A 12,640-nucleotide genomic window follows, 5' to 3' on the forward strand; every position below is an offset into this window, starting at 1 on the left:
CTTATTTGTCTTCTTACATTTACCACCCCATTTTTGGAGGACGGGATGATCAATACAGTAAGTGTTATCTAAATGAGCAAATCAATAAACTGGAAAAGGTGCAAAGACATGCAACTATATGTATTATACGTATTATACATGTATTATATACATATTATATATGTATATGTATTATACATATATAAAACGCTAAACTATAATGCCAATCCTGATCTCAAAAGCTTCATAGAAGGTTGTATCAGAACCCATGAGCATCACACCAGAAATAAATACAGTTTTGATATTCCTAGAGTACGACTTAATCAAACTAGAAATGCTCTACAAATCAAGGGGCCCAGAATGTGGAATGACCTTCCCAACCATGTTAAAGACTGTACCTCTCTCAACCAGTTTAAGTTAAAAGCGAAGCTATACCTAATAAATTCCCTGTAACCTACCTTACCCTTCTATTGTCAACCAATGTCTGTTTTTTTCTTTAAAGAGCGCTGTTTGTCGACATAATTGTATTTGTGCTGCTTTTTCATCTATGTTTTCATTTCTTGTTTTCATTCTACTCATTATGCTCAATTAGTATTAAGCTTGTCATTTAAGTTTATCATGCCCGAAACGCTTTGCGTAATAGTGGCTTTAGGCATTGTATGTACTAGCTATACCTATAAGTTAAACAATCCTTGTAAATATTTATTGTATGTATGTACCTTACCTAAATAAAATTGTATTGTATTGTTGTATTGTTGTAACTAAATGGCTCCCAAAACTGAAAGACAAGAGCTACAAGTAGAGGTTAGAGGCATTAAATATGCCCAAACTAGAAGATTGAAGAAAAAGAGGCGATATGACCAGTACTGTACGTACAAAATTGTAACAGGAATCAACAAAATTGAAAGGGAAGAATTCCCATGACCTGGAACTTCAAGAACAAGAGGTCATAGTTTTAAACTAAACAAAGCTGACGAAGAAATACAAGAAATTTTACTTTTGAAAAAAAAAAAAAAAAAAAAAAAGTGGTAGACGGTTGAAACAAACTAAGTGAGAAGGTGGGGGAGGCCAAAACCATCAATAGTTTTGAAGTGTTATATGACAAAGAGTGCTGGGAAGACGGGACACCACGAGCGTACCTCTCATACTGTAACTACACTTAGGTAATTACATGATTCTGTATATATGATGACTTGTAATACAGAAAATGAACACCTAACAATGTATAAAACACTAATTCTGGTGATAATGAAATACTGAACAGTTTGTAAAATGATAATTCATAGAGGAAATCTTTGAGAGAGGATAAAGTCACTTCGTATCCAAGACACTTCTCCCAACAGATTTTAAGTCTACCTTTATTTACTTATATACAAGGTACATTGGGTTTGTGAGAGAATTTATTTATTTATATATATACACACAAGGTACACTGGGTTTATGAGAGTACACATCATTGATGTTCTTACATTCCTGTAAAGCCACTAACACCCATAGCGTTTCGGGCAGCTCCTTAATCTAACAGATAATGTTAAGTAGGTAATTTCTAGTAAAATTGAGAAATGTTAACACGTACTTGTAAAAAAAATTTGACAAAGATTAGTAGGTACATTATAGTACAGTACAATACAATACAATTTTATTTAGGTAAGGTACATACATACAATAAATTTTTACAAGGATTGGTTGACTTATAGGTAGAGCTAGTACATACAATGCCTAAAGCCACTATTACGCAAAGCGTTTCGGGCATGATAAACTTAAATGACAAGCTTAATACTAATTGAGCATAATGAGTAGAATGAAAACAAGAAATGAAAACATAGATGAAAAAGCAGCACAAATACAATTATGTCGACAAACAGCGACAATGAGGAGAATTATACACGGGTACATTGTAGCGTTCAATATAACATAACATTGGTCTTCTTGCAAAGCTACTAACACCTATCCTTACTAGGATTAAGACTAAACTAAAACTAGCGCTGACTAAGGCTGTGTCATGTGCTAACTACTCACTCCCCTCCCAGGCCTCTGTATCCATGTATCTTCACTGTAATAATATTCAAATTGAATTATAATTGGGACGACGACTTGCTGACGCTGCGGATAATAGGTCAGTGGGTGTTCAACAACAATAATACAAGTGTTATAATATAACAGAAGGAACACAAGTGAACACACTGACATATGTAAACAAAGATTGGAGAAAGACTGCAACACATCCACTCACTCGCGCTGCTGGTAACACACTGACGCCAGCTGGACCTTGACGTCTACACCAGCAGGTTGCTGGGCCAAATATTTAACCCTTCTATTAAAAATTAATAAAATAAATAAATCATATTGTGTGTGTAAATCGCGAAAATAAACACGTGATTAAATCATATTGTATAAAAAAGTAGGAGTGGCAGGAGAGGAAAATATTAGTGTGTTTATAAGAATCTAACAGGTCTTCTCTGAATACCCTTTATTCTTGATTTGGGTTCCTACAATTGCACTAGAGGTGGTATATTTTGAGAATTAGGCTGGGATATCTATATCTATGGCAGGTGGCTGCAGGTAATGAATCCCCCAATGGTGAACATTCCAATTGTAAACTAGGTGAACAAGAGCTGGGACATACTCTCCAACACTATATCAGACCAAATGGTATGAGGTACTTTGAGCTCTATAATTACTTCATACACTCAGGAATATTGGAAAATATTCTTGTGCTCTACCCAAATTTTTCTAGGTGGGCTAATAGATCAGCCTTAAATTTCATGTTCTCTCCTGATTCCATGTATAACTAACCATATATGACTGCATGGGAACATATACGGATTCACTATATAGCCCATGCTACATAGACATTTCGTTCTGAGTAGCTAAATCTAAAACAACAACAACGGCTGGGAACCCAGCAAAACTCTACTGTCTTAAATCTGCTGGAGATAAGAAACAGCCAGTGCTGAATCTCGACAACCACAGGATGGACTGGATTGTGGACTCCAGAGCAATGGGGACACGGCTAGAGTCAACCACAAAGGAAGAATTACGGGGAGAAATCAGTTGACGAAATTAGTTTAATTCATTTATTATGTGGCCCAACCACTTGGCCTGGACGGTAGAGCAACGGTAGAGCGACGGTCATGGTTCCTGCAGGTCGGTGTTCAATTCCCGACCGTCCAAGCGGTTGGCCATCATTCCTTCCCCCGTCTCATCCCAAATCTTTACTCTGATCCCATCCCAGGGCTGTATAGTCGTAATGGCTTGGTGCTTTCTCCTGATAGTTCCGTTTCCCTTCATTTATTACGCACCCCATACCCATCTTGTGGGCGGTAGAGGAAAGGGTTACAGAGGCACATAATGGGCTCAGGGACTGAACCCCACAATTCATTTAGCTAAGCAAGTTACAATCTTGATGAGCTAGAAATATAATTCAATATGCGTCGTCACATCATCAATGGGTTCAAGATCGACCACAAATAGTTTCTAAATTAAGCAACTGACATATGTGTCACAATTGATATGTTTGTCCTCCACACCGCCCTGCAATCGAGAAACGATTAATCATCTGTATAATTTCCACAGTGATTCAATTATTTCAGACGCTTCGGAGTTACCACACCTCTTCAGCCTCAAGAATGTAGCACTCGGCGTGTACAGTTCCAACCGACCCCAAGGTGCTAGTACAGCTTTGACACAGCGCAGACAACAGACTATGACCGCATCGAGCTACCACGCTCACGATCTCATCGAGTTTGGACACTCGCGATCTCATCGAGTTTGTTCACTCACGATCTCATCGAGTTTAGACACTCGCGATCTCATCGAGTTTAGACACTCGCGATCTCATCGAGTTTGGACACTCACGATCTCATAGAGTTTGGACACTCGCGATCTCATCGAGTTTAGACACTCGCGATCTCATCGAGTTTGGACACTCACGATCTCATCGAGTTTGGACACTCACGATCTCATCGAGTTTGGACACTCGCGATCTCATCGAGTTTGGACACTCGCGATCTCATCGAGTTTAGACATTCATGATATCATCGAGTTTAGACACTCACGATCTTATTGGGTTTAGACACTCACCATTCCGCATCGAGCCGCCACGCTCTCCCACATAGAGCTCTGCGACTCCGGCCTCACTCAGCTCTCTGCTCTGCTACAAGCTCCGATTCAACGTCTTTGACACTGCTGTATCCAAGACTACTAAATAAACATGAAAGCACTAAACACTTTGTATCTAATTTACTCAACAACGTAATGTAATCGTACGTTACACCATCATACAGTTGCATCTTGCGAACAGCTCCTCGCTGCCTGGGTGGGCGCCTATTTAGTATCCTTGTTTTCTCTGCCGAGATGACTAAACCTAGGTCCTGACGTGAGTCTGTAGCGAGTAAACCTTATACTCGCTTCAATCTCTCATTAGCTTAATGGCATAATTAATTAGCACTAATTACAGAAGCTATAATCCTTTCCCCTAACTTAACTTAGTCCATGTAGCAGGACCAAACAAAGGCTGGAACTTATTAGAACTGGAAGGAAGGATGAGGGTGCGGAGGGGGACGGCACCGAGCACCCCTAGTAAGAGAGGGGGGTAAAAGGTGCAGTTGTTACAATGAGAGATGGAGCCACTCCAGGTGATGAGGTCACCACTAGGGCTTGGGATGAGGTGGTCACCACTGGGGGGCTTGGGATGAGGTGGTCACCACTGGGGGGCTTGGGATGAGGTGGTCACCACTGGGGGGCTTGGGATGAGGTGGTCACCACTGGGGGGCTTGGGATGAGGTGGTCACCACTGGGGGGCTTGGGATGAGGTGGTCACCACTGGGGGGCTTGGGATGAGGTGGTCACCACTGGGGGGCTTGGGATGAGGTGGTCACCACTGGGGGGCTTGGGATGAGGTGGTCACCACTGGGGGGCTTGGGATGAGGTGGTCACCACTGGGGGGCATGGGGCTCAACCCTGCTACAGAGGTGGGAGGGGTAGTCTGGAAAGTCAGAGAAGCTGCTTGGTCAGGGGCCCAATGTAGCGGGGGCTACAGAGCCAGACCTTCCATGACAGTCCGACTTGGGGGCCTGGTCGCCAACCCCACGAGTCTGAGAAGTTGAAAAGAGGGTCAGATATCAGCATATAAACAAACAGGTAACAATTTTCATCCATGAATAAGTCCCCATACCCACCATGGAGCCACAATTAGAGGATAGGACACCCAACAAAACGGCCTCCCCCCCACCAGGGTGCATCGTGAGTATACCCTGCAATCGCCGCCTTAAAAACCTTCAGTCTGTCGAGATCGGGCTCAGCAACGAAGGTGAGCATTGACAATAAAAGCGTTCCCTCTCTCGCAAAGTCAGGTACCACAGTTCTACGGCTGAGAGAATGTGCCTCCGCAAACACCTGGACACCATAACAGAAGAAAATATTTGAAAGAATAATCAAGAATGGCAAAAAGGTGGCGGGAAATAACAAGGTGCAAGAAGAGGAGGGAGGGGGGGTTGGAAAAATGAAACATAAGCAAGAGGGAAAGGCATCCAGCACAATTTGTGAAGATGGCAGCAGGAGCATAAGGCTTCAAAAGTACAGAGGACACTGTCCTATGGAGCATCACACTCCGACAGCCGCCCACTAAGACCTCACGATGGTAATGGGCTGGAAAGAAAGGGGGTCGAGGCCACTAGTATTAGTGGCCCTTAGGTATAAAATGGGTTAGCCTTAATATAATCCACAAACAACATACAATTTCCATTTTTATTTTTTTTCTATTTTAGACACAAGTTTGTAATCTGTTTTTTTCACCAATTCATTTATTTAAAGTTAATTCCATGTTCTTTTAGTTTTGGGCCAGTTTTTCCTGTAGTATACTTTACTGAATCCTTTAGAAAGGTTCATGTACAGTATAATACATCATCTAGAAACCCTTTCTTTGTGTAGATAGTTACAGTTTCCAGAAGCACAAGCAGATTTCTTTTAAACAAAACCTTGTTTTGATGCCGTCACGTAATTGTACACTTCATGATGGTATTCAACACACAGTTCAAAACATAGTATAATAGTTAGTACTCATGTATTCCTGGCTCTGCATACCTGTAATATGTCCAATGATTCAGGCCAATTTAGCAATACTGTATAAACTTTATCTATGGGTTAGATCAAAGGTTGTCACTGGCTCAATATTTATTATTCACATAATACATTTACATATTCACTTTCCATGTCATTGAAAAAACAACCTTGTATCAAATTTCTGCAGTTGTGGAAAAACCTAATCATGCTACATTCACTAAGAAAACACATGAATAACTATTTTGGTTCCCTTGTGTTGCCATTGGCTAAAATTTTATTAAAACAATTATGATTCGATGAAGTGTGGAGCAAATGAACTACGTAGCTTTTAAATCTACGAAGATTTTTGCTTTGAAGATTCTCTTATTAAAAAATAGTGCCTGGGACAGTTCATATGAAATATAGGTGAATGTTTTGACAAAAATAGAACATCAAATGATCCCCACTATTGTATCCCAGATTTGTAATTTTTGTATTTATCAATGTTAGTACAGTAGAACCCCTATTATTCAGAATCTCAGGTCAGCTGGAAATACACACATGATTCTCCACTCTAACTGGAGCATGTCTGATTAATGGGGGTTAATCCCCATTAGCTGTCGAGTCTCTGCTTAACTGCATGGCAATGTTCATTATTTGCCAAATAAAACAAAAATGTCCTTGGTTTTCTATTAAAACACCATTACAGGTATTTTTTTCACACGTAAATACAAAAAAAAAATTGATTAGAAATTAGATTATCCACATTTTCATTGTCCTGGACATCTGGTGGAACTAATTGGTCCAGATAATTGTGGTTACACAGTACAGTACTGTGAATCTGTGACCTGGAAGTACTGTAAGTGGTAAAAGTTACATATTGAACAAACTTTTGTTTTGGCTCCTATTTCCAGTACAGTACATGACCGTAAGCCTAAACTGTAAGAGAGCAATTTAAAATAACTGTTCAAACAATTATAACTCCAAACAAATGCCTGTAAGATATATTAGAACTTGCATGCAAAAACGTTTATGCACTTTTCTGTAGTAACTTTTGCAGAGCTAGTTAAACCATGTAAATATAATTGGGTGACTGCCAAAGAAGTCATTTGTTTAACAAACTATCATAATATTTGTACACCCTTTACACACAAAATGGAGAAATCATATACAATATATCTGTACAGCATTTTTTTTCTGATCTTGTCCATTGTGATCTTAAAAGAAGTAACTCCAACAAGGTAAGTTTTGTCCACTACTAGTTATCTTGAGGTTATCTTGAGATGATTTTGAGGCTTTAGTGTCCCCGCGGCCCGGTCCTCGACCAGGCCTCCACCCCCAGGAAGCAGCCCGTGACAGCTGACTAACACCCAGGTACCTATTTTACTGCTAGGTAACAGGGGCATAGGGTGAAAGAAACTCTGCCCATTGTTTCTCGCCGGCGCCTGGGATCGAACCCAGGACCACAGGATCACAAATCCAGCGTGCTGTCCGCTCGGCCGACCGGCTCCCTTCCTAGTATATTTCTTGCATTCTTTACTAATTTGAGATAGAGATAATAGTGTATATATACACACACACACATATATACATACAATTAGTAAACATCCATCAGTCTCAGGAGACTATGGAGTCGCACTCTGGTTGTCAGTCTGGAGTGGCCTCTCCAAGGTGCAAAACCAGGGTAGGTTGATATGGGGAAGAAGCTGTTACCCATGCAGCAGGTCCCCCCTTTCCACAGCGCCGAAAGTCTCCAATGGAGAGGCAAATGCCAATACGATTGGTTCCAGCGTCATCACAGGAACTGTCAGAACGAAGTTGAAAGCAACAACACACTGCCCTACGGGCCCCAGTTCCGATGGTTACCTCGAAGTTGGCAAAAGAAGGTATAGGGGACTCCAAACCTGGAGATCACCATAGCCAGGGCCAGAGAAGAACCACTCCAGCAAGAGCAAGAACGACCTTAGCTTCCTGAAGGAGAGTTTGGGCTGCACGATCCCTAGGAGGTGGACGTCCGAGTCCCACACCTACGGGTTCCAGACAGAGAACAGCACAGCCCCCTTTCACCTAAGGCCAGCTTATTTCAAGACCCAGAGAAGTAATAACTAATTATATTATTATTATATGTACATACATACATATACACACACACACACATTGTGTGATATTGAATTCCATGATCAGGCAACAAAAATCAGGCAAGAAAGAGTGAGGTGGGCAGACTGCATATTTTTGGATTGCCAGAAAGCCTTTGACACAGTACCACACAAGAGACTAGTGCACAAGCTAGAGATGCAGGCAGGAGTGAAAGGGAAGGTACTCCATTGGATAAGGGAGTACCTAAGCAACAAAAGACAGCGAGTCACTTTGAGCGGTGAGGTCTCCACTCACCGCTCATCACCAATGATGTGGCATCACTAGTGGAGTTACACAGGGATCAGCCCTTGGATCTATACTGTTTCTGATATATATAAATGATCTCCCAGAGGGAATAAGAATTGTGCCTCTCAATTTTTGCTAATGATGTAAAAATTATGAGGATAAGGACAAAGGAAGATAGTATGAGGTTGCAAGATGACCTAGACAAACTGAAGGAATGGACCAAAATAGCTACTAAAGTTCAACCCAAGTAAATGTAAGGTAATGAAACTAGGCGGAGGAAACAGGAGACCAGACACAGGATAATGAATGGGAGATGAAGTCCTTCATGACACGGAGAGAGAGAGAGAAAGATCTAGGCGTTGATATCATGCCAAACCCGTCTCCTGAAGGCAACATCAAAATAATAACATCAGTGGCGTATGCAAGGCTGGCTAACATCAGAACTGTTTTCAGAAACTTGTGTAAAGAAGTCTTCAGAACCTTGTATACCACATATGTAAGACCAATTCTGGATTATGTGGCCCCAACATGGAGCCCGTACCTTGTCAAACACAAGATGAAGCTAGAAAAAGTTCAGAGGTATGCCACTAGGTTAGCCCCAAAACTAAAAGGCGTGAGTTATGAGGAAAGACTGTGTGAAATGCACCTCACGACATTGGAAGACAGGAGAGCTCGGTGAGACATGATCACTACCTACAAAATTCTTAAGAGGAATTGACAGGGGTAGATAAACTGTTTAACACAGGTGATACATGAATAAGGGGACACAGGTGGAAACAGTAACCAACATGAGCCACAGGGATGTTTGAAAGAACTTTTTCAGTGTCAGAGTAGTTAACAGATGGGAGGCTTTAGGAAGTGATGTGGTGGAGGCAGACTCCATACACAATTTCAAGTGTAGATATGATAGAGCACAATAGGCTCAGGAACCTGTACACCAGTTGATTGACAGTTGAGAAGCAGGCTGAAAGAGCAGAACTCAACCTCCGCAAGCACAACTAGGTGAATACACACACACGCACGCATACGCACCATAAATCACAGGCACACAGCTCAGTATGTAACTAATCGTAGGTAACTTCACGCACAAACCCAATCATGTCCTCCTCTCTCCTGTTTTTACTCCTTCCTCCATTTAAAATTATGACTGGGTAACTATTCAACAAACTTATTATTCCGTAAAGTTGTACATGAATTATAGTAGCAACTGGGACATGATGAAAATGGTTGTTGATCCATAGACTGCAGTGTTTTGCACCAAATTACAATGATATTACAATTTTTTATTAAAATATTTTCATATTGTACCCTTCTAATTAAGTTTAGAATCAAATCTAAATATAAAATTGCAAAATTACTTGCAACATGGGTTTAAACATAATATAAAAATCTAATAACACAGTATTATTATAAAATATATACAGGTATTTCAATTGTTGCTTTAGATATTTAGTTTGAAGCATTAAAGAATGACATCTATTTGTCATTTTTTTATAAAAAATTAATTCTTAGGAAAGAGAACTCATGTGTAGTACCGCAGATTGTGTTCATATTGAATACAGTTAAATTTGGTAGGGATTAACAACTGATTTAAGGTATTACTTAGATCATTTGATAGCAAGCCTGTATATATAATATTAAATTATAGGCCTAATTGTAGCTGATATGGGTAGGTACAGTAAGTGGTTCACAGACATGAGAATAACAGAAAATGTACAATAAAAAATCTAATGTATGTTGTAATAGATATGTGAAGTGAGGAAACAAAATCAAATTGGCATGGAGAATAGAATTCCTTCAAAATTTAATAGTAAATATTGCACAATATTTGATTAGTGCATTATGAAAATTTTAGGCCCTTGTATTTGCACCGTCTTTATACAGATTGAGCTATGAATGAGGAATATCAGCAATACATCACTTCTTGTGGGGGTCTATTACAAGCCTCTAGAGTGTGTCTAGATGTGTGTTATATTTTAGTTTAAGATCTTCAAGATGTACAGTGACTTTTACCAATTTAAGGTTAAATTAATGCAGCTTATATATTAATTCCCATGTGCAAGACCTCCTCATCTTCCTACAAGAAAATAGAAAGAAAATATAATTTGAAGATTCCAAAGTTTAAAATGAAAAGTACTGTGCTATAGTTGATGCCCAAGCCACACATCTGGAAATGAAGAACTAATGACATTTCAGTCCTTCCTGGACTGAAATGAACTTTAGTAACTATTTTGGTCCATTCCCTATGTTTGTCTAGGTCATCTTGTCCATTCCCTATGTTTGTCTAGGTCATCTTGTAACCTCATACTATCTTCCTCTGTCTTTATCCTCAGAATTTTTGCATCATCAGCAAAAATTGAGAGGCACAAGTCTTATTCCCTCTGGGAGATCATTTATATGGAAATCTGGAAATGAAGAACTAATGACCTTTCAGTCCTTCCTGGTCCATTATCAACTTGTGTAATTACTTCGGCAGTTCTTCATTTTTCAGATGAGTGTGTGTTAGGCGTCAACTCTTCAGCCATGTTATTGGGACTCATTGTCTGCATACTGTACTATACAATAAAGTTCTTATGCTGCAAGGAAGATTTGAAATCTACTCAACACTCAATTACTTTTAACACAACAAACCAATATTAGTAGGTAGGTCAAATTGCTTTCTTAGTTAAAGTGGTAACTGCACTAATTGAGTGATAGGTAGCTAAACCAGCATTTGGATTTATCATTATTTGGAAAAGGCTTCAAATTTTATTTTAGATGTTTATTAGACAAAGATTATTTATGAAAAATAATTTTAGAGTATTTATGTATAATAAATTTATGTATAATAATGTATAAAGCATTAAGAAAATTGAAATTTTGTTGACAATTGTACACAAGGCCATAGGTTTGAGGGGTTTCGAGACTAAACAAACCATAAAAGGAATACAAAATAAACTTGACAATTCAGGGTTTATCTTTTATAAATTAATGACTTTATACTGAAACAATGACTCAATTTGTGCTAACTAAATGCAACTCAAATTATAATGAGCATAATGCCCAAATGCTATCACACTGTCAAGCCCTCTATCATGTACAGCTTGCGGAAGGTCATGTGGATCCTCTCTCCAGGAACATTGGGCTCCTTTGGAAACTGTAAATAAATAATACTTATTAATTCTGTTCTGAAATGTCTGCTGACTATATATAACACAAAGTGGTGTAAAATGTAAATGGTAACTATATGAAGCATCACGCTTAAAAGTTAATTCAAGGATACTTTCTGGGCAGACGTTTGTTTGTTTTCCCAAGGCAATCTGCTGCCTCCTTGACATAAGAACATATAAAACTGCAGCTTTATTGTCCCAGCAAGGGTGTTTGTATTCAGTATATATCCAACTACAATCATTCATACATTTGTCTAACTTATGTTCGATACAATCCATCTATCCCAATTCTTAAACCAATATTTACAGAGGTCTTTTCAGAATCTAAACTTACCCAGTTTATATCCATTCTTTTGCTTACAATTTTCATGTTGATACATTTAGTACCCTATTAATTAATATTCCCCCCCTCCATATACCCCCTTCATCCATTCGTATACAGGCAATCTACATCTTATCAACGGGATACGTTGAGAAAAGCCATTCATAAGTTGACTGTATAACTCTGAACCAGATTTTCCATATGCGCAATGCCTATGGAGGATTTACTCCTTGACCACTAAAGTTCAACATATAAAACACAAATTTTTGGGCCAAATAATATAAGAACACTGCTTTTTATTTACCGTGAATGATGGAATTGTCTTGTCTGATTTTATGCTTTTTGAAGGGCAAAGAAGTATAATTACTACTGGAGCAGACAGTAAGAGGTGGAGATGCATCTTGAGTTATCTTGAGATGATTTCGGGGCTTTAGTGTCCCCTCGGCCCGGTCCTCGACCAGGCCTCCACCCCCAGGAAGCAGCCCGTGACAGCTGACTAACTCCCAGGTACCTATTTACTGCTAGGTAACAGAGGCATTCAGGGTGAAAGAAACTTTGCCCATTTGTTTCTGCCTCGTGCGGGAATCGAACCCGCGCCACAGAATTATGAGTCCTGCGCGCTATCCACCAGGCTACGAGGTCCCCGAGGAGTGAAGGAGTGCATGGGCACTCCTTCACCACCAACACACTATCTTTTTATCACCCATTATTCAGCTGATGAACAATTTTCGGTTGATGAGCAACCAAAATTGTGCATTAATATTCA

The 12,640-nt window shown here is 39.6% G+C and overlaps 2 protein-coding genes across 4 annotated transcripts in view; both read right to left on the reverse strand.

The window, feature by feature from the left end:
- Atg7 (Autophagy-related 7) overlaps positions 1–2,242 on the reverse strand; it is a 94,504-nt gene extending 92,262 nt beyond the window's left edge. Inside the window, exon 1 of one of the 3 annotated variants that reach the window (XM_045742805.2) lies at positions 2,168–2,242. Coding sequence is in view for 1 of the 3 variants with exons in the window: in XM_069322786.1 (XP_069178887.1) it covers positions 2,164–2,204 (41 nt within the window). In the remaining 2 variants the exon portion in view is untranslated. Of the gene's footprint in view, positions 1–2,163 lie in introns of all 3 variants that reach the window. The other 2 variants (XM_045742806.2, XM_069322786.1) reach the window with 2 other exon arrangements.
- A 9,110-nt stretch (positions 2,243–11,352) lies between these two features.
- The window catches only part of LOC123758422 (uncharacterized), a 156,764-nt gene continuing 155,476 nt past the window's right edge, over positions 11,353–12,640 (reverse strand). The window contains 1 exon segment of the mRNA XM_069322809.1: positions 11,353–11,539. Coding sequence (XP_069178910.1) covers positions 11,456–11,539 — 84 coding nt within the window. The 3' untranslated portion in view covers positions 11,353–11,455.

Source organism: Procambarus clarkii, chromosome 11 (assembly GCF_040958095.1).
Source record: "Procambarus clarkii isolate CNS0578487 chromosome 11, FALCON_Pclarkii_2.0, whole genome shotgun sequence".
Classification (NCBI taxonomy): Eukaryota; Metazoa; Arthropoda; class Malacostraca; order Decapoda; family Cambaridae; genus Procambarus; species Procambarus clarkii.